Source organism: Saccopteryx bilineata, chromosome 5 (assembly GCF_036850765.1).
Source record: "Saccopteryx bilineata isolate mSacBil1 chromosome 5, mSacBil1_pri_phased_curated, whole genome shotgun sequence".
Taxonomy (NCBI): domain Eukaryota; kingdom Metazoa; phylum Chordata; class Mammalia; order Chiroptera; family Emballonuridae; genus Saccopteryx; species Saccopteryx bilineata.
Window position 1 is genome coordinate 44,647,638 of NC_089494.1, and position 23,179 is coordinate 44,670,816.

The 23,179-nt window shown below is 41.6% G+C and overlaps 1 protein-coding gene across 5 annotated transcripts in view; it reads right to left on the reverse strand.

Annotated features, from left to right (window-relative positions):
* The window catches only part of MYO1B (myosin IB), a 207,433-nt gene that overhangs the window by 63,412 nt on the left and 120,842 nt on the right, over positions 1-23,179 (reverse strand). For all 5 annotated transcript variants that reach the window (XM_066279246.1, XM_066279247.1, XM_066279249.1 and 2 more), the window contains exons 5-8: positions 21,843-21,947; positions 17,202-17,248; positions 11,861-11,924; positions 997-1,095 (exon numbers count right to left, since the gene is read on the reverse strand). In XM_066279246.1, coding sequence (XP_066135343.1) covers positions 997-1,095; positions 11,861-11,924; positions 17,202-17,248; positions 21,843-21,947 — 315 coding nt within the window. The remainder of the gene's footprint in view (positions 1-996; positions 1,096-11,860; positions 11,925-17,201; positions 17,249-21,842; positions 21,948-23,179) is intronic.

The following is a 23,179-nucleotide window of genomic DNA, read 5'->3' on the forward strand; positions in this document are numbered from 1 at the left end:
GACGAAGCTTTAACCAATCAAGCATCAGGTAAAGCCCTTTACATATTTTTATAATATAAACTATCTTCAATGTACTATTTCATTATATGTATAATATAATGTCTGCCTAGTGATTCTCCCACCATGGGACATTAGGGTTCTCACCAGGGCGATGATAAATGTCTTCAAACAAAATATTTTGAGGGTTCTCTTGAATTATTTCACTGGAATACATTCCAAAAAGGGGTGCGCCTGGGCACTGGGCTCTGATCATCCTATGGCTTATTTTGGGTTGCCAATTAGTCCCCCAGGAAGAAGTCCTCACTTTGAAGTGACACCGATAAACTCTAAGTAGATCAGTGCCTGACAACTCTGCCAGCTTTACCCTTTTTAATAACTTTCACTAATACATGTATAATGAACTCTTCAGAGTTGTTTTAATGTCATTTGCTGATTATTAGTGAGGATAGTTTTCCCCAGGTGTTGTTGACTTGCCAAAGCTTTTCTTGTCTAAACTGTCCAAAACTTTTCATCACTTGGCTATAGCTATTGGATTCTATACTTATGCAGTTATATTAATTTTCTAAAATATCCAAAGGTGCTATTTTAAACTCTAGTATCAGTTGCAAATGTCCTCCAATATTTTTAAATCTTCACTAAACAATCTTGAAAAATAATTGTCCATACCTACTGCTCCCTGCTAATTTCCTCTCCCCAAGTGGAATAATTATATTCTTCCATTGTATCATTTCACTTTATAACTAGCCCCTCCCCCAATAGGCAGCTCTCCTAGAAAACCATCTAAGACAGAGGGCACAGTATCTGGTGAAGGACAGGGAGGTGTCCCAAACAAATGTTGCAGTATAATCAAAATGAACACACCACATTCTTCACTACAACCAAAGTCATACAAATTTTTAAGCACAAACGAGAAAAGCATATGGGGATACTTTTTTAAATGAATGCTTTGGAAAATGCTGTGACATTCAAAATTAATACACAAAGACAGAGACTTACTGAGGAGCTCTTCAGAAGCACCAGAGAGTAGCTGATAGAACACATGGAAATTTCGTTCACCCCTTGGCTGCTTAACAACTCGAGATTTCTCTAAAAGATCTAAAGAGAAAAGGAATCAAATCATAACGTAGTATTAATTTTGCTCTTAAATCCACCATGGCTCTCTTTTTCCCCTTTCACTTTCTTTTTCTGTTTTATATTCCTAAAATAACAGAAGGTACATTTTCAACTCTACCTTCAGGAATAAGCTCAACTCTAACTAAAATCCCCAAATTAAACAGACCAGGCTCATTTTAAACAACAGTAAATATGTAAAATAAGTTCAACAATACCTTCATCAACCTGATTAAAGAAAATATAATTTTATGCTGAGATTCTCCTTATTTTATATAATACATGGTGACATTAAATTCTTCAAAATGTAGCATTTCAAGTCAAATCAAGCAATGAAATGTAGCTTTATGAATCCATTAAATAATCGTGATAATAAATAAGTTCATCTTTTTGAGATCTTACCGTGTGCTTTATAGACTTAACTCATTGAATCCTCCCAACCATTTAAAAAGTATTAACAAATGAAAAAACTGACAGTCCAAGAGTTTAAGTATAACTTGAAATCAGGCCATCTGACCCAAGTGCAGACCCCACCTTATGCCCACATGCCCTGTGATCTGGGAGAAATGAAGCAGGTTTTCTTGATAACTTGAAGACTTGAAGTGGCTCTCAGTTAACAAAATTTGGTGTTATCTGACAGTATACTTTCAGTGATACCAGATAATTTTTCATCCTACACATCTGAAAGTTTTCAAACTTTCACCCAGAAAGAAAAAAAGAATGAGAGAGAGAAAGAAAGGGGGATAAGGAAGGAGAGAAGAACAGAGAGAAGAGAGAAAGAAAAAAGCAAGAAAGCCCAGGCAACCATAACAGAGCCCCTGGGATGGCGCACAGGGGACAGTGCACAGGGGACGGCAGAGTACAAGAGCAGAGACTCTTCCTGCCTGAGGTCCTGCTCATCACTGACCAGTGATATCAAAGCCAGTCTGGATTCTCCGGCATAGGCCAAACTGAGTCATAAAATTCTGAATTAGTGATCCCATTATGGAGGACTAATTTTAGAGAACAAACACATTGGATCTCCAATCAGACCGAAAGCTAAATACTACCCAAAAAAACGCATAGGGGAGAGAAGATATGCAAGTCCTCTGGAAAAGACTGTTGGACTTCTTCACTGGCATTTCTGGAACCCACACCAGCACCTGCTGAGGAGCTGGGTAGAGTCTGAGCGCAGGTGTGATGAATGCGAAGTCCTGTGGCGCTCCAAGTACACAAGGTCACTTGTAAGAATGAAGAGACAAGTTACAAGGAAACAAAATTAAGCTGACTGAAAGAGAAGAAAAGTATGTAAATACAAAACTTATTAGGAACAGGATGCTGTAGAGTTTTAAGTTTTTCCTCTCTAGCTCTCATTTGACCTGGATGACTGCCAATGACCTCAAGTAATGAAGAGTTCACATTTAGCAAAAAGGAAGAGAACAGAAATTGAAAGCACAAGTCAGACAAGATTTAGAGAAAGAAACATCATGTAACATTCATCATCGCTAAGGACTGATGTAGGGCCAACAGTCGCCGCCACCATGGCCATTCACATGCAGGTTCCCGTTAGATTCGGACAGACGGTAAAGAAACAGTGGAGCCAAAAAATGGAGGGCCATTCCTTTATTCAAGACTCGCACCAGCTGACGAGCAAACAAACACACAGGGCTCACAAAGCCACTGACACATTCTCCAGTTCTACAATCAGGAGAATCTTCTCCGGTTTCTCCTAGAATCAAAGGCCACAGCAGTCCCAAAGCCCCTCACCTCTGGTTCCCCAGTTGCCAACATGGCTTCTTACTCTGCAAAACTGGCTTCTCTCTCTTTCCCTGCCATCTTGGCTTCTCTCTCTCCAGCACTCTGCCTTCTCTCTGCTCTCCTTTGAAAACTTTTCTGGCGTCCAAACCTCTCCTCCAGCACACATTAGCATAACAATAGCCCTTCCCAAGCAGGAAGGTAATTAGCAATTTCACAGATCATTTTTAACACTAAAAGTGAGCAAACTCAAAAAGTACAGATTTTACAAATTCATTTGCCCAACAACTGACCATTTCAATCAATTAGCAGGTAAATACTGACATGCAGAACAGAAGACAGGAAAAACAGGTAAGAATAAAAATGCAGTATGAGGCCCTGGCCGGTTGGCTCAGTGGTAGAGCATCGGCCTGGCGTGCAGAGGTCCCGGGTTCGATTCCCGGCCAGGGCACACAGGAGAAGCACCCATTTGTTTCTCCACCCCTCCCCTCTCCTTCCTCTCTGTCTCTCTCTTCCCCTCCCGCAGCCGAGATGGCCCGGGCGCTGGGGATGGCTCCTTGGCCTCTACCCCAGGCACTAGAGTGGCTCTGGTTGCAATAGAGCGACGCCCCAGAGGGGCAGAGCATCGCCCTCTGGTGGGCAGAGCGTCGCCCCCTGGTGGGCATGCCGGGTGGATCCCGGTCGGCGCATGTGGGAGTCTGACTATCTCTCCCCGTTTCAAGCTTCAGAAAAAATAAATAAATAAATAAAAAATGCAGTATGATTTGACTTATTGGGTAGCCAAGAACTCATGGTGTCCTAAGAGTCTGAGCACAATTTTAGAAGAAAGAACCCACATGGCATGGGCAGATTCTTCACTGAGAAACTAATCCTTATAGGAAACTCCTCAAGCCTAGAAGAAAGTAACTTGATTACATGAAATATTAACAAAGGCTACTTGTTTACTTTATTTACCCACTCATGCGCAGATTCCTTCAATCAACTCACTTACTGCTCACCTACTATGTGTCAAGAACTATTTGGGAGAGCCCTGGCCGGTTAGCTCAGTGTTAGAGCGTCGGCCTGGCGTGCAGGAGTCCCGGGTTCGATTCCTGGCCAGGGCACACAGGAGAAGCGCCCATCTGCTTCTCCACCCCTCCCCCTCCCCTTCCTCTCTGTCTCTCTCTTCTCCTCCCGCAGCCGAGGCTCCATTGGAGCAAAGTTGGCCCGGGCGCTGAGGATGGCTCTATGGCCTCTGCCTCAGGCTCTAGAATGGCTCTGGTTGCAACAGAGCAACGCCCCAGATGGGCAGAGCATCGCCCCCTAGTGGGCATGCCGGGTGGATCCCGGTCCGGTGCATGCGGGAATCTGTCTGGCTGTCTCCGCATTTCCAACTTCAGGGAAAAAAAAAAAAAAAAAGAACTATTTGGAAATGGGCCCAATACTGACTGCAAACATGAAGACCTTCCTCTTCGCCTACAAGAGTCCCATGCATTCACTATTACTCTCGCCACCCTAACCACCAGCAGCAGTGCTGTCCAAGGTGGGATGCCAAGGCCCTTAGAAGGGAGCATGAGATGGGGGGTGGGGAGGGCAGTGTGATGAGGTGTCCTTCATCTGTCAACGCCCACAAACCCCAGGCTCTCCCCGTGATGCTAGGCAACCTCCCATGCCTCATAATCATTAGCTCACCTATCAGTGACACTTTAATATCATATTTCCCCATGTATAAAATGCTCCCATGTATAAGACGCACCTTAATTTTGGGATCCGAAATTTGAAACAATAAAATGTGTTACATAAATGTGTTACTGAACTCAAGTTTTACTCATCATAAAATTCATACAACTCCTTCTCACTGTCAAAACTCCCATCCATTAGCTTGATCTCATCTGTGTCTGATGACCAATCACTGTCTTCATATATTGCCTCGTCCTCAGTTCCATCTATGGTATTTGAAACGCCACACTTCTACAACCACTGTATAAGATGCACCCAGTTTTTAGACCTCAAATTTTTCAAAAAAAGAAAAATGTGTGGCTTATACATGGGAAAATCCAAAAAGCCCACTATGGTCCTTCAGGACACAAAATAATACCTTCAAAGCATGTGACCAGGCCAATAGCAATGCAAGGCCAGCTTAATGTTTGGCATTTCTGAACAAATGTTCACATCACAGACAATGGAGAGTTCAGTCGTGGCAGTGGCTTTGAGATTCAGCAGATAAGAGCCACCAGGTTAAAGAATAATATGCCCTTGTGCAGAGTGTGGAAAGGAATGTTGGCCAAGGTACTTCTTGAACCACTCACACTGATATGATCAGTGATGACTATCATATTCAAATATGAAACATACTGTGATGTGTGCTTAAAAGGAAGGGTGCAAAGGGGAAGTAGAAAGGGAATTTTCAGTGACCTTCCTCTGTGCAGTTGGTGCTTTTCATTTGCTATCATACACAATCTTAAACACCCCCTCAAAGGTGCTTTTATAATCCCTATGTTATAGATGAGAAAACAAAGCTCACCTCCCATTATTAGTGAGAGAGCCAGAATTCAAACCTTTAGGTGACTGACATATTATGCTCTTTATAATTTTCCAGCAAAAAGAATGCATACTCCATAAACACATGGAACTGTGTACTTTGCATAATTGTATGACTTCATCTACGCAATTCAATCACAAAATGAGGCATTTTACATGACAAAGCAGTTGAGGTTTTACCACTTCAAATGCTCAGTGTATTTCTCCAGGGCCTGTGTACCTTTATGACTTTTCTCATAACTTACAAGCTTCTAGGTAGAAAAGCAATCAGGGAAAATATTTGCCCCAAAATAATTTACTAATGCTTAAAACTATTTGCTATTCTATTTTTTCTTAAAAATGTGCAGGCATCAATAATCTAACAGCATGAAGCCATGTTAAATAATTACCCAAAGAACATAACAACACTGGCACAGCTGTCTCCTCTGCTTTAAACGCTTCTGCCACCACTGAATGAGCCTCTGCTAAAAAGATTTGATAAGAGATATGCCAAATGCTTAGTAGAAAAAGAGTTTAAGAGTCTTCATACAGCCTGACCAGGCGGTGGCGCAGTGGATAGAGCATCGAACTGGGATGCAGAGGACCCAGGCTCGAGACCTCGAGGTCGCCAGCTTGAGCGCGGGCTCATCTGGCTTGAGCAAAAAGTTCACCAGTTTGGACCCAAGGTCGCTGGCTCGAGTAAGGGGTTACTCGGTCTGCTGTAACTCCACGGTCAAGGCACATATGAAAAAGCAATCAATGAACAACTAAGGTGTCGCAATGAAAAACTAATGATTGAAGCTTCTCATCTCTCTCTGTTCCTGTCTGTCTGTCCCTGTCTATCCCTCTCTCTGTCCCTGTAAAAAAAAAAAAAAAGTCTTCATACAGTCGTCCCTCAGTATCTGTGGGGTATTGGTTCCAGGACCCCATGGATATTAAAACCCAAAGATGCTCAAGTCCCTTATAGAAAATGGTATTGTACAAAGCACATAGTCAGCCCTATGTGTAAGCAACTCCCCAACTTCGATATGAAAATACTGTTTTCAATCTGTGGTTGGTTGGATCTGTGGATATAGGAGGCTAACTGTATTTCAATGCAGCTGTATTCCCCTTTCAAGATATAAGTTCACATTACATTTAAAATAAATTTAAGTTTTAAGGGAAGAGATAAACCTATTAAGCCATTCTCCTCCCCCTTAAATGAGAAGCAGGGAGGCAGAGAGACAGACTCCCACATGTGCCCCGACCAGGATCCACCCGGCAAGCCCCTTATGGGGTGATGCTCTGCTCATCTGGGGCTGTTGCTCCATTGCTCAGCAACTGAGCTATTTTAGTGCCTGAGGCGAGGCCATGGAACCATTCTCAGCGCCTGGGGCCAACTTGCTCCAACCAAGTCATGGCTGTGGGAGGGGAAGAGAAAAGGAGAGGTATAAAAGCACATGGTTGCTTCTCCTCTGTGCCCTGACCGAGAATGAAACTTAGCATATCCACACACTGGGCTGATTCTATAATCAATGGGCAGAGACAGAAAATGTCTGGAATCAGAACTTCCCCACCTACTCCACATGCCACTGCCCTCTGACTATGCACTCACAGAACCAGGCCATCTGGTAGGGGCTTTCTTAGTTTTGACTAATTACCAGCTAGCCCACAAAATATCCATGTGCCTGTGTGTGTCATAGGAAAACCTCCCCATGCATGAGATAAAAAAAGTAAAACGTCCGTGTCTGTACGTGCTGTAGAAGGAAGTCTTTTAATAGGCAAAGGAATAAAAGGGCAAGTAGGGGTTTGGGAGGGGAAAAGAATTACATTATTTTGGAATATAACAGTAAAAGATTAGATAGTAAGATCAAAGTTTCTTTATTTTATTTATAATCTCCCTTCCCGAAAAAAGAAATCATCCAAGTCCTTGAGTCAGACTTAAAGAATTAGCTTTTTCTTCGTTTTGCCAATAAGATCAGAATGACAACAAATGCCCCTGGTGCAGAACACAGACCGACCCCAGACACCCTGTGCTCCTCTCCAATTATTCAAAGATAAACGTGATGGAATACAGTGCTTGAGTGGCCCTGAGGCTCCTCCCATCCAGTATGCCCTTCATTAAAACAAAGTGATACATTTAGCAAAAATCAGGGGCCTACACTCTAAATAACTACATTTTATCTCCCTTTGTCTCGGTTGTCTTGATTAATCATCCCTAAAAAAAAAAAGTGTCAAATAATTATTAGTAAGTTGCTGGGCATAACAGATGGCAGTCAGAGTGGAAAACTCTCACTAGGTATTTATGTTTGTTTCTATTTGGGGGCAGATAGTCTAATATCCACTGTATACTTTTCTGGAAATACACAACATAACTCTCAGGACTGATCATTAAAGAAGTTTCACTAATGACAGATTTTGAGGTAAAAAAGATGAGCATATGTCTTCTTATAAATCATTCCCTGTGCACGTGTATTATAATAAAAGAAAGCAGATGCTATGCTCACCACAGGGCTCTCTCAGCCCAGATCTCATGCAGATCCCCGTCTATCTGTGGTTTATGGGCACCGAGAGATGTAAAACAGCCAGCGTGCCATGACATTACAATTTCCCCTTCCCAGCCCTGGCCAGTGGCTCAATGGTAGAGCATCGGCCCAGTGTGTGGATATCCTGGGTTCAATTCCCAGTCAAGGCACACAGGAGCTCTCTACCCCTCCCCCTCTCCTCTTTTTTTCTCTCTCTATCTCTCTTTACCTCCTGTAGCTATGACTTGATTGGAGCGAGTCAGCCCCGGGTGCAGAGGATGGCTCCATGGCCTCCCCCTCAGGCACCAAAAAGAGCTCAGTTGCTGAGCAATGAAGCAATGCCCCAGATGGACAGAGCATCGCCCCCTAGTGGGCTTGCCCGGTGGATCCCAGTAGGGGCACATGCAGGAGTCTGTTTCTGCCTCCCCTCCTCTCACTCAATTAAAAAAAAAAATTACCCCTTCCCCTTCCACCTTTACTGCTGTACTTACTGTGGTGACAGCAACATATGCAAATATTGAATCATTATGTTTTACACCTGAAACTAATATAATGTGCATGTCAATTATAACTCAATAAAAATATTATTTAAAAAGACTCTCAATAAAATTACCCAATAAAGCAGAAGCATTATTTTTCAATAAACTATCTGTGTCATAGCTGTACTTGTACATTGTGTCCTTGTGGGATCAATAATTATATGCATGGACACACACGCAAACATTTATTGAGTGCTTACTATGTGCCAGGCACTGTTTCAAGTGCTTTAGATGTTAACAAATAATTTATACCTCAACACAGCCGTATGAGGTCAGTACTATTATTATCCCATTTCAACGATGAAAAATGGAGGCACAGAGAATTCAGAAACTTGCTGTCTTTTGGTTTAGACATTGGAAACCACATGAAAAACCAGTAAGAGTTGTACACGTAGGCATATGGATAGGTCCCCAGTAATGAAGCAGGAAAAGGTAGGGCCTGCTGATACTCAACCACTTCCATGCTCATGTCCAGCATTTACTGAGCACCTGGTGTGTGTCAGCTGTTATTCTCAGCTCTTGATATACAACCGTGAACAGGATAGTCATGTCCCTGGTCCTCAGTTTATGCAGGTATATGCACACCTGAAATCCTGAGGCTTTTTCACAGCACGTACAAGTATTCTGTGCTATTCTACTTTTAGGAGATAAAAAGCCCTTGAGACATGTATCACATTTTCTCCCGTCTACATTGCCCTCAAGTGGCACAGCTGAAAGAAAGTGCCTATGACTATTAATAAAAGCATCAGGTTTCCACATGTTCCTAGTGTAACAACACTAGATCCAAAAATCTCTCAAATACAAATGTATAAACTTTATGAGACCAACAAGTGATAGCACAGTAAAAGAAACATTATCTCACATCAACCAAATATGTGGATGTGCTTTCATATTTTGTATTCTCAAATGAAGCCAATGTTCGCCATTTTCTATTTTTTATACACCTCTCTCCTAATGACACTGCCCTCAGAGATATTATTAACTCTCAAGTGAGCTCAAGACAAGTTTTAGAGCATACCTCTTTTAGAAAAAGAGTAGGTTATTGGGCTTTACCCCCCATTTTCTAGGTATATAGCTGGCTCAAGTGATCTTGTGCCTTTTCCAGGGTGGTAACTGTAGCCAACTATCTGTACATTTACTACGCCGCTGCTGGAAAGGAGGCAAAACATACTTTCTACAAAATGGCAAATCTGGCCTTCTTTTCAAGGTTACAAGAAGCCAACTTTTGGCAGTTTGAAGAGAACAAGAGTGGGTTAACCCACTGCTCTACACCCCTCCCTTAAGCCAGCAGACAACAACTCCCAGTGACCACGGGTGAGTCAGTTCTCTATCTATGCAGAGTGAAATTTCCTGCTTTCACCACTAATGTATTCCTTTCCCCTCCAAAGCAAAGGATACTCTAAAATACCAGGGTGTTCCCGCTACCACAGATTTCAATATAACTTCATTGTGGGAATAGTTAACAAACACCATATGAAATCCATTCATGACGGTACAGTAATCTTAATTGGAAAAGCACTGAGTGTTTAATATTTATTCTCCATGGATACTGTAAGAATTAGAGAGCAGGAAGACATTTCTGTTTGGAGCTTAAACTTCAAAATGTAAAACCTACATTATGTTCTAATACTTATATAAAGTAATCCTTACATATTTTCCTAGAGTCCTTAAAAGTAATATTGAAGCAATCATTTCAGAATGTTTGGATATAAGTTCTATAATGAAAACAGTAAATTTACCCTCACTTTAAAGAGTGAACTGTTAAATTACTAAGTTGAGTTAATTTGTGTTATATAAAGGAAATGCTAAACATTTATGACTATCTTCCAGAATAAAAATTAACCATGCCTTAAAATGACGGTCTCAGAACTGGGGCAGACCTCTCCCTGTACCCTCCACAGGTCCCGTACACTGCGAAGGGTGCTTGCCTAACAAGCCTGGCAGGTTTATAATCATCTGAGTTGGGCATCACATGTGGTCTGCATAACTACTTTCACTTCCATATTGACACATAAGCCACTTAACCTACGTCACACTATCCTAGCCAATTTCATTTCATATCAAAACTTACCTCAGATGTTTCTCCAGTAACTACGTATTTTTGCCAATGTGGATAATCCCAATTCATGACAAATAACTGTAGTAGGGTAAACTAAAATCGAAGATTAAACTATTTAAAAACCACAAAATGATGGAAATGGGAAGGACCACAGAATTTATTCGATTGAATCTCATTGATTCAAAGGTGAAGAAACGCTGCTAGCCCTAGAAAGTTATTCTGTGAATAGTAATTTTAAAAAAAAATTTATTTTAGTTTGCCCAAATAACTTAAAACCCTAACTTTCAAGTGGTATTGCTCTGGTGCTGGAGTTCACCAAGAAGATCCCAGGGGCCACGTCAGGGTCCAGGGGTTCCCAGCCACCCGTCTCCTGGTCAAACAGGTCAGGTCTTGTTTTATCTGTTTTATATGTGGGGTTCAGCATGAAAGTTCATTTCGAGAAAGAATATCACTGTTCTAACAAATCCAATGAGCAATGCTTTGGATACCTGATTCGATCTGTCATTTTTTCCCCCAAATCTAAACTTAGACCGTGTTCATTCTAACAATCCCAATAGCACCATAGAGTGGTAAGGAGGCAGAGGCAGTGGGAAGTTCAACAGTGTGGCCCTCAAAAAAAAAACACTCCAGAGGATTCAAGTTGATAACCAGGCCATGGCTCCAACAGGAGGTACACAAACCCTGAATCACCATCTTAAGCCAATGGGCTACAAAATCAATGCGAGCTGCAGCTACAAAGTGCTGAGGAGAGAGCTGTAAGTGTCATAGACACTAACCATTAGGACCACTTTAGAAAACTCTGAACCTGGGGCTGCTCAGAGAACCTGACCTGGCATTTTGTTTCTTCACCTTTCACAGAGAATATTTCACTTCTATAATCACAAATCATGACTAAAAGAGGTTAAGAAATCTTTATTTCTACCTAACTGGTCAACCGCATTTCAGTGATTTAAATACTAAATGGGAAACCAAAAATTTCTCACAATAAAACTTGAAGTATAGGCCCACTCATTATGTTAAATAAATGTTACCCAAAAAAGCAATTAAATTAAAATCAGATATTTCTATTGTGTTTTAATAATAAAATAATTTTGGTAAAAAAAAGTAACCATTGGAGGATCATTTTCATTACTGGATTTGCCTAAAGGTCTACTATATATAAAATACAGTTGGACTAATACCAATTTCTTTAGCAGACTCCTAAAAAGTTTTTCAAAGGTAAAAAATACATATTCTTCAAAAAAGATTTAGGAATTATATAAGACAAACTTAAAAGTTTGTTAAAAGTCTTATTGGTATAAGAAAACGTATTCTTACCCCCATCTCTTAAACACCCAAATATCTAAAATATTCTATTATAAACACATGTTTTACTAGTCTGAACTTCTTTAAAAGGATTCAAGTAAAATACTCACAGTTACTAATCACTCCTCCCAGTGGATCGCCTTTAAAATCAAATTCAATGTCCATATATTTGCCCTGCCAAAAAAAGACTTTGTGAGTTTTCAAGATCTCCTTAAAATATTCAGTGTATCTTCTTAGAGAATAGCATAACTGTAAGCCATTTATACATTTGTTTAAGTGTAATTACGAGAGACACCATTTACATAATCATGATGCAAAATATTCCTCCATGAATAATTCATATTAAATACCCCATTAGCTCAAAACTAACATATGCCATTGCTAATTCAAGAATAGATGTTAATAAAAATAAATAAATCTTCTCAGCCATCATGTAAATTTTCCATTTCAGTTATGTTTCAAATTCTGAAGGGTGCATGTATTCAATTTAACAATAAAACTGAAGAAAGTAAGTATTCCTTGTATATGCATTAGTTGGAAAGAAAAATTATTTTATTTTTATAGACAAAATGCATTTAAGCCGTGGCTAGAAACTCTAAATATACTAGACAGTGGAACACTAAAGTATTGTTTCTATATCTCCTCAAATCAAATACATGATTATGTGGTGTGACCAGCTCAGAATCAAAGACCGTTGTTCAGTATTACTCTCTAGGCATTTGATCTAGATTACACAGCAATATATAACCAGGCTCATATTATACTTTATAGATGGTATATTAAACACAGAGAAGTACACATGGGAGTTTCATACTGTAATTTTTATAGAATGGGTCTATAATTGTCTGGTGAAAGACTAACAAATATAACAGAAGAGCCCTGACAGCTGTTTTTTGTTTGGAAAAGGGTGTGTTTGGTTTTGTTTCATGTTCTACCTTACTAATAGTCAGAGGGATGGTTTATAAATAATTCTCCCAAAGTATTACTTAAACTCTTTTCTATTTTCAAAATAATGGTAAGGGAGAAGAAAGAGGATCGCATGGCACTCAGTCAGCAATGCAATTTGCAACATTTTATTAGCTCATGCATGCTCTCTTGCCTTCTCCTTCAACATCATGGGCCATCTGCCCTTTGACGGTCTTCACTAAGTATTCCTTAAGTAAAGGGAAACCACGGCACAGCTCCTTCCCTCACACACTTACAGTCGAGAGGGGACTTGAGACAGATAAACAGAACATTACTGCGTATGAGGATACAGGGTACGGCGGCTCATGATACTACGCACTAAGGGACAAAGAGACAGTAGGAAGTCATCCCTAAGTAACAGAGGTCAGGCAGGCAAGGAGGGGGCGACGTAGGAAGGAGCAGGTGTAGGACCTGGCACTGTGAGGATGATGAGGGAAGCTAAAGCTTATCATGACAACAAGATGCTATTCTGACAGCCACGTCAAGCCAGTACAGGTCCCTGAACAAGGACCATGATCACACTTGCCTCTTTACAAGGCCACGCGGCTAGTGTGGAATGAACTAGACAGCAGCAAGACCAGATGTAGCTGATAGGAGGTAGCAGTCATCAGAGCAGAAATGTTGGTAGCAATGACAGAGCCTGGTTGAATGTACAAGTAAGAGAGGAGGAATGTAGACAGTGATGCTCTCTATGATGGTAGGGGACAATGCAAGCAAAGCAGCTATGAAGAAAGGGAGATAGGATAACTTCACGAGGGAGTGAGAGGTTGACCGTATGAGAGGAGATGATTCTGATGGAAAGGGGTCCCTGGGCATAGGAGACAACAGGATCTAGAGCACAAGGGGACGGCTTAGGGTCAGCGTGGGACAGAAACTGAAAATCTCCCAGTGTCATGAGAGAGTGTGTCTATAGAGATATGGGGACAGGTAAGGCACTAAGGCTGAGGTTTCAATGATGACGAGGAAGAGGTGGTGGTGATGATCATTTCCATGAGGTGAGCATAATATCCTTAGCAGAGAGGAAGGATAGGTGGTTTGAAGAGAGAACACACTATAAAATTTTTTTAAGACTTGAGAGAGAAAAGGCGAGGAGGAGCAGGGCATAGGAGACAATCAAGTCCCACATTGCCTTGACCAGGCAAGCCCAGGTTTTCGAACCAGTTGCCTCAACATTACAGGTCAACACTCTATCCACTGCGCCACTACAGGTCAGGCAACACCACAGAAAATGAAAAAGGCAGCCAACCGCGGATCAAGTCCTGGACAGCACTGAGAATCCCGTTGACACTAGTATGGCGATCATCCCATCCAGCCACATCCCAATTACGGCCAAAAGCTTGGTTCTGACCATGTCACTAGTCTACTCAGAAATAACACATGCCTCCCCACTCCCTGCAAATTTAAGTCCCAGACCCTGAGCCTGACACCCCAGCCCTCCAGTTGAGGTTAATCCATCTTGCCAGCCCTTTTGTCCATAGCTCCGTACAGACCCTCTGGTCCAGCCACTACCTCTGACGAGGGCAGGTCCCCACTGACTCTCTCCTGGGCTCCCTCACACTGTGCTGCCAGCTCTGCCTGCCCCCCACTCTCTGTGCTCCCAAAGGACTGCGACAGACTCCTCGATGCTGAACTTTATAAATCTCAGCCTACATCTCTCCTGGGGAACTTACTATTTTATGTGTCTGATAATTACTTTTAGACATGTCCATTTTCTCTGACTAGTCTAGAAGCTTCTGAAAAATAGGTATTCATTAACAAATGTTTGAGCGTTTCCTATGGTGCCAGGCACTGTTCTAGGGACAGAGGCCACCGCAGTGAGTAAGACTAAGGTGTTTGTTCCCATGGCTGCTACTCTTTAAGATCAATGATCATCACATACACAGGGGAAGCGACTAAATAATTCCAGAAACTAATAAATGCCTGAATTAAAAAAAAAAAAAGATGAAGTTAGAGTCTAGAAAAGGCATCATGAAAGTGACATCTGAGGTGAATAATACAAGATGCTGGCCATGCAAAGATCTGAGGACAGAGCATGGGAAACTGTAAAAGCCTAAGGCTGAAACTGCGAAGTGTCGGGTGTGCCTGCCAGTCACAAAGGCCTGTGTGGCTGGGGCAGAGGAGGAACAGGCAAGACCCCACCCAGCTCATGGAGGGCTGCCCATGGAAGCCTGTACTGTCTTCCAGCAGCAAGAGGGCGCCACTGAGCACTTTCAGCAGGGCAGTGATGGGACTTCAATTTGCAAAGAGCACTCCAGCTACTGATTTGGAAAGGACAGTTGCAACAAGAAGAGATGCAGGGAGATCAAGGTTTAACTATGCGGACAAAAAAATAAAAAGAAATAAAGAAGAATTTTTGAACAAATGAACAACTGGGGGCTTTTCATTCCTACTAAATGATAAATTTGGTAATAAATTCTTTCTAACCCTACAGGTTCTCTCCTCCCTTCTTCAGGGCCTACACTGGCTCTTTGCACATAAAAGATGTTCAACAAATTACTCCTCTCCCCTCCCCTAAACTCCTTGGTTGAGAACAATGATTTTCAAAGCCTTAAATTTTTTTTTTTCAACAACAGTGGGTCTCTTTCTTAATAGAAGCTTCAACGAGAGATGGAGGGCACTAAGGCTCCTCCATGGGAACACTGGCCTAAAAAGTCATCTACAATGAGCATCCCTAACGAGACCATCACAGGGTCTACCAGATGTTTCAGGGCAGAGAGATCAAGAAGTGCATTCTGGGTTAACCCGTCAAACGCTGTCCAAGGAAACACCATTTCCTTGGAGTCATAAACCACTGTTATATATAGTAGTTACTGTAAACACAGTAAAGTCCTACTACAAAATCATAACATGGGTTTGAGTATATTAGTGGTCAAGTCACAGACCACAAAGCAGAGAAATTACTAAAAACGGGGCATGAAATGATCTAGCCTAAATCCAGTATTAATCTCATATCCTAATAGCTCTGTTATAATAGGATTTCTCTGAAGTTACTTAATAAGCCAAGTCACCTGCCAAGCTTTCAAAAGATTTCAAGTGTCACAAAGTAGTAATGACTCTAAGCAATATGGTTTTCTCAATTTTTATGGTCTACACATGCAAATTTTTGGTAAACTGTGTGTATGATTTGCAAACAGCAAAAATAAAATCTCCATAAAGACGTTTGATCTATTGGGATTACTTTTCTATCTGCCCACACTTTGCTTCTAATTCTATTTATGTAATAAGATTAGCCATGTTACCACAACAGGAAAAGGCACGGCTCAAATCAGTTAGAACAACTGAAGGAGCTAATCCAATGGAAAGAAATCACAGCCTTGGAATTTCCAAACTCTCTTAATTAAGGGCGATTCTCTTGCCTTAGCACTGATGTCTCCAATGAGCAAAAAACAAAAGGAACTGAGAAAAGAAGGGAAGGGAAAGGGCAGTTAAGGGGTCTGTGGCAGGGAGGCATTCAAGATCATCAAAAACAGTCCCAACAATGTATGAGGAGACAGTGTATGCAGTAAATGATCTTTTATTATAAAAATATATAAAATTGGTTACACTGTAGCCCTGGTCGGCAAACTGCGGCTCTTTGGCCCCTTGAGTGTGGCTCTTCCACAAAATACCACGTGAAGGCGTTAACTCAGTAAGGAATGTACTTACCTATATAGTTTAAGTTTAACAAATTTGGCTCTCAAAAGAAATTTCAATCGTTGCACTGTGGATATTTGGCTCTGCTGACTAATGAGTTTGCCGACAACTGCACTACAGAAAAAAAGAATCAATTTCAAAATGCGATCACCACCCTCAATCTATTACGCCCTGCTGCCCCCAGGCAGGGTCTGTGCCTCTGTAAAGACCAGCCAGGCGGGTGTGGCACAGCTGGAGAGACTCCTGCAGGCAGACGTACAGCCTGCTGGAGAGGGAGGGGGAGCAAGCTGGAAAGGTTTCTCTGAGCAGAATTAGCATTTTCCAACGCAAGCAAACAGTGAACAACAATGAGCTTTAGTTTTGACTATTCACTGCTCTCTCCCTGCCCCCATTAGCTGCCAATCCTAATGATCTTATCTCTCTAAAGTTTTGGAATTCATCTCCATCGGTTCTGGTACCACTGACTAAAAGGCAAAACCTGGGGAGTATATTTGACACCCAAGCTTCTCTTTCTTTCTATTTAATTTCTGATTCTTAATCATGATTTCTAAATAACAAAACTCAGATAAGTAAAGAGTTGTTCTAAATAGCCTCATTCAAATTGCTCATGGAATTTTATGACAGATGATGAGAAAACATGGGGGGGGGGGGAAGCTGTGACTCCAAGAAGAATTAAAAAAGGAAAATTCCAGAAAGCAAAAACTAGTTCGTATAAAACTTTCAGTCTCAATAGGAATGGTGATCTTATTTTTAAAAATGTGTGTATTAAGAAATATTAAACATCTACTGGTAGTTTAAACATACATGAGCTAAATATTAGTGTTAACACTTATGCTTTATACAAATACTTACAAATCTAGAGGAGTTGTCATTCCTTACAGTCTTGGCATTTCCAAAAGCTAGTAAGAAAGAAATTGATGCATGGTTAAAACCGACAGAAAGTAATTTCAAGCAGAAAGATAAAGCAAATATACTATTTGAAATGTAAAAATCCTAGAAGATACAATTTTTGCAGCATTGACATTTCTGTCTAAAATTTCCAGAGGAACATACTTAACAGAAGTATACTAAAACTTCTATGTCTTATTTATAACTTCACAGAAAAAGAGAGTCATTCCTATGATTCATGGAATATTTTCCAAGTATTACTGTAAACTTAATCTTGTTTAATTCAGGATCTTTTAACTATGTTGACAGTCAATTGAGGGGCTAGCATGCAAGGCTCCTGTGTTCTTCCACCATTAATATCAGTGAAGAAGGTTATTTGAGAGAGAACTACTATTTAATATTACCAAAGGTTTTGTGGAACTTGATGAGGTTTCCAGATGAAATAAGGTCCAAGAATCTTTAAATTTTTAATTAATTTTAAGTAAAGCTACATAAATGTCATTATATATCTAGTAGAAAGAGTAATAGATTTAAAAGCTAACATCATTTCCAATAAACTAAACATGCTACACAGTTTCATTAAGTTTATGTCCAGCAGGCCTAAGTGAAACCTTCTAGAATATAGAGAAAACCAAATCGGCCCATGATTCAAAATCCAAGTGCATTCCCATCTCTACTGCTTCAGAGCCAGGACTACCCTACCCACAGGACGTCCTTTTAAAGGAGGGCGTAAGAAGATCAACTGATGCCAGCCAGGCACAGAGTGAAGCTGTTGAACACAGGTAGTTCAAGGTGTCATAAGGTAAAAGGATTGTTTCACCCAGCTTGTGCACAAGACAGGGGCAAATTAATCTGGGCCATGGTAGCAAAGGATGAAGTCGAATAAATGTAAGTTGTATGAACAGAGGGGACCCTTGTTTGGTGCCTTGGAAGCCCAGCAGTGCACCTCAAACTCTCAGGTACGAACAACCGCCTAGGGAGCTCACTAAGGCGCAGACTTTGGGTCAGTGGTTCCCGAGATAGGCATGACATTCTGCATTTCCACCCGTCCCCAAGGCTGTTTCCTGGGACTCACGGGCCACACACTGCAGCCTAGCAAGGACTGAAGAGACACAATGATACAGTGGGGAGAAATGAATCTTTAGATTTAAGAGGCCGGTCATCAAACCACTGGAAGCCTCCATAATCACATTAAATTAAAAGGAGAAAAGATGATTAGAGTAGCCAGAGTTCAAATGATAACTAAGGGCTAAAAGCGGGTCCAAGTTCTGGAAGCAATCACTAGATCGGGCGCAGAAATGTGTAAGCGGAAGTACATGCACCTGGGGTACCGTATTCGGTAGCCAAACCTGATGTGTTATATTTCACATTAGCTGACTTTGTAAATGTTTTGTATTAAAAAAAGAAAAAAAGTAGTTGGCTCCACCTCAGTTAGGACAAATTTACAGTCGACACAGGGCAAACTCTAGTGTCAGAGATCCTGCTTGGAATGGGTGTGGTTTGGTAGATTTCCGACACCAAATTCTCTCTAATACAAAATAAATTGAAATGCTATATTGAGGAAACCTTCACGGAAAACTCAAAAAAGAATGCTTGCTGAAAAGGGTCATATTTTTAACCCAGGTCCACGACCAGCTAAAAGGCTTTAGTAAATGCAATCTTGAGAACGGTGAGTGTTGACCTCGTTAACATGAAGATCATGACATTTTTTCGTGTTTTCACAGGTTATTCCTTCCTGGTGGGTGTGGACGTGCAGGGGTGCCCAGTTAACCGCCTTGCACAGCCCCAAAGTCCAGCTTGAGATGCCGATACATAAAAGATAGTTTGTTGTGGTGTGAAGGTCAAGGGCAAGTGAAGGAATTGCTTCAGAAAAACTTTATTCAGGGTGCCATTTGCAAGCCATAAACCATCTTTTCATCACACAAATCCAAGTTGCACATTGCGAACCACCACTCTAAACACTAAAGTCTTTTATTGTGAGCCACGGAATCAAAAACAAGTGTTCCATTATAGAACGCCTGAGACACATTCCTCAATTGTTTTTTTAAGTGCATTGTTCTAAATGTTCATTTACAGTAGCAGCTCTAGTGAAAAAGTAAAGCATTCCCATAAAAGATAATGCATGCCCACAGTAGACATTTCTTCCATTTCCTGCACTGGGGCCTCGCTTCAAATACCATCAAATAAAGGGTGGGATTCTAATCACAGATGCAAACTGCAGCATTCTACAGTGCCACTCCCTCCTTAGATCATGGCATTCTCAAAATAAACACATGCAGAAATACAACACATAAATAGTACCCTGACTTAGAAGCAAAAGATAGAAAACAAGAAGTCAAATACTGGAATAAAATGAAGATATAGCACTTTCTATAATAGCTTTAGCTTCTTTATTAGTTACGGTACCAAGGGAAAGAAAAATCAATAACAACAGATGTTTCAATCTCTGCTTTTCACAATTAAAGTACTTTTCAATGCAATATACAGCTGATGTATTATATAATTCTGCACCTTAAACATATAATTTTATTAACCAATGTCACCCCACTAAATTCAATAAAAATTTTTTAATTTAATAATAAAGCATTTTTGTGACTCTTATTCTGCTACCTGGGGGATGAAGATGCATGGTATCTCCCTGTAATACAGTGGAAGAAGACAGCTAGGCCTCACAAGGGGCAAGATTCTGTCCCTCCACACTGGGGGTATCCTCCCAATCCCAAAGCAGCTCCACATTAATCCATGTTAAATCTTGACCTTCCATGGCTTTGAACAAACTGTTGAACCAAACTACTCTTCCAGACCAGGCATTCTAAAATCAAAAGTGGTTTTATCCCCACAGGGGACATTTGGCAATGCCTGAAACCATTTTCTTTATTTCTTTTCTTATTTTTTTAGTGAGAGGAAGGGAGGCAGGGAGGCAGACTCCCACATGCAACCCCACTGGGATCCACCAAGCAAGCCCACTAGGGAGCTGCCCATCTGGGGCTGTGGCTTCATGCTCAGGAAGAGAGTCATATTTTTAGGTCCTGAGGCAGAGGCCACAGAGCCATCCTCAGTGCCCGAAGCCAACTTTGCTTGAACCAATTGCAAGAGGGGAAGAGAGGGAGAAAGGTGAGGGGTGGAGAAGCAGATGGTCACTTCTCCTGTGTGGCCTGACCTTGAATAGAACCCCAACTTCCACACACCAGCTAGCGGTGCAACCACTTCCAATGGTAACAACTAGGGACCCTGGAGGGTACTGGACAGAGGTAGAGGCCTGGGAGGCTGCCAAACCTCCCAGACTAGTCCCCACAGCAAAGACTTCATCAGTCCAAACCATCAACAGTGCCAACGTTGAGAAACCCTCCTCTACCTCATAAGACAGTAAAGACATGCTTACAATGTAAAGCAACCTTAAGGGCTTGCCATTAATTAATAGGGAAAGAGTTTGATCAGCTGTTTCCAAAGTAAATGATGGTTATCCCTGGTCAGCAAACTGCGGCTCGCGAGCCACATGCGGCTCTTTGGCCCCTTGAGTGTGGCTCTTCCACAAAATACCACGTGCGGGCGCTACCTCAGTAAGGAATGTACCTACCTATATAGTTTAAGTTTAAAAATTCTGGCTCTCCAAACAAATTTCAATCGTTGTACTGTTGATACTTGGCTCTGTTGACTAATGAGTTTGCCGACCACTGGTTTACACTAATGGTTTCTGCTAACCTCTACTGCACTAAGAGGACTTACTCCAGGCTTTTTTCCCTGATATTATAGCTGAATGCTTGCATATCCTCCCCCCCTCAACCAAAAAATACATATGCTGAAGCTATAACTCCAATGTATAATGTATGAAGACGGGGCCATTGGGAGGTAATTAGAGTTGATGAGGTCGTGAGCCATCCAGCCTCCCACCATCACCACCACCACCACCATGGACAAAGAAGAGGTCGTGTGAACCCAGAACAGCAAGATGGTGACTGCTTACAAACTAAGAGTCCTCAGAAGGAAACCCACCTTGCCAGCACCTAGGTCTTGGACTTGGGAGCTTCCCTAAGTATGAGAAAACTCATTTCTGTTTAAGCCACCTGGTCTATGGTAGTTTGTTATGCCAGCCAGGGCCGACTGACAGAGACGTCCAGCCATAGAATTTTGAGCCCTACAGTCAGGTTTAGGCTTTCTGTGGCTCTGAAATCACTGGCGCTTAATGCTTCTCTAGTACAGCGTGGGTCTGTTCTTGACAACAGAATAAGCAGCCGCATGTGCTACCCTGAATAATAAAACAGCACTTAGCTCGCACTGCTCTTCTCCATCATGGTTTTCCTCGACTTCAAGTCAAACGCAAGTATCAGTCAATTATTTTTAAGCAAAATTGAAGAGGTTCAAATGATAACTGAAAGGGGAAATATAATTTAAGTGGGAAAGCTCCTTTTATGTGAGTCAACTGTTCCCTCTGAATACTAAAGCCAAGAGTTCTTAGGATGCAGCTCACTGCTCGGCGTGTCTGGGCCTGTGCGGCTCTCCCCTCTGCCCTCCCGGCCCCGCCCGGCACACCAGGTAGGGGAAGTGCCCCGACAGCTGGACCTACTGTGCGAGCCCCCCGGTCCCCACACACCCAGGACAGCCTACCTTCCAGGACTGGGTTGGACTGTAAAAGCTGTTCTTTGACTTGATTAACTTCTGCTCCTTTTCCACAAACAGCTGCGACGTAGGACATGACAAGCTTGCTGGCCTCTGTGGATGAAAACAAGGCACATTAATAAATTAAGCAAAAAAAATTTTAAATGGTTTTAGAGGAAGGGAATGGGGGGGGGGGGATAAGGCCCACAGACGGTGTTTTTCGGCCTTCATACCTGTGAGTAAATCATGTTTTGGAAATATTTTTAAAATATTTGCCCTTTCTAGTCAATGACACGTCATTAATTTAGATATAATAGAAATTGTGCTTAAAGGTTATCACTGGGCTGCTAAAAAAACTTAATGAGTAACTCTGCCAACAAAAATTTCAGGAGAACTATTGATATCTTCCTGAATCAATCATTTCCATACAATCACTATACTATACAAGATGATTAAGCCAAAACTAACTTGATAACCTAGTTATCTTTACCAGATATTTTTAAATTTTAAAAGAATTGTTCTGCTCAAAAATATTTTCTAAGTCAGACTGGTTGGGCCCACAATTAGATTAAACTAATTACTCTTCAACTCAATTAAAGAAACTAAGCAGCTTACCCAAGGACTTGGTAACGAGAGGTAGAGCCCCACTGCTGTTTCTAGAGACCTCACCTGGGACTCTGACAGGGAGTCAGAGACACGCGGGCCTCCTGAGGCATACCAAGAATTCCTGGCTCAAAGGTGGACAAAATCTGTTTTTGGTGGTTTCATCCTTTCCCGTCTATCAGCCCATGTTCCCTCTCAGCACCTGCCTCTTAGAACCTGATCTTTTTAATGCTGAGTTTCCAAGGAACGTTAATAGGTATTCGGGGAAAATGAGGTCTAAAGTCAAATGCATTGGGGGCCACTGTGAGTTAGATAAAGTGAAACAAGTTTCCTTGTTAAAGGGTTTTTTTGAAGAATCATGTACATCGTGCAACTCTGGAAAAGGACCTAGAATGGTGCATTTCCCAAACTTAGTTGCTATGGAAATGTGTTTGGCGTTGAGCTGCCCTAGATCTAATGTGCCAGAATCAGGATCTAGGAAAGGCTCCATTATTAAATGTCAGCTGAATAAAACATCTGCCCTCAGGTGAGTGGTCGAGGTAAGGAAGCTCCCAGTCCCCACGAATGCCTTCTCGTGTCTTTCCTCCGGTGACACTGTCCGAGAGCAGGAGAGCCTCTCCAGGAGTAAGAGATGGAACCTCTACCTCAGAGTACCAGGGACAAATCTCAACACTGCCGTTTCTCTTGCAGAGACCTGCAGATGGCTTCCAGCCCCATTTCCCATTGTTGAAGAAGTAATAAAC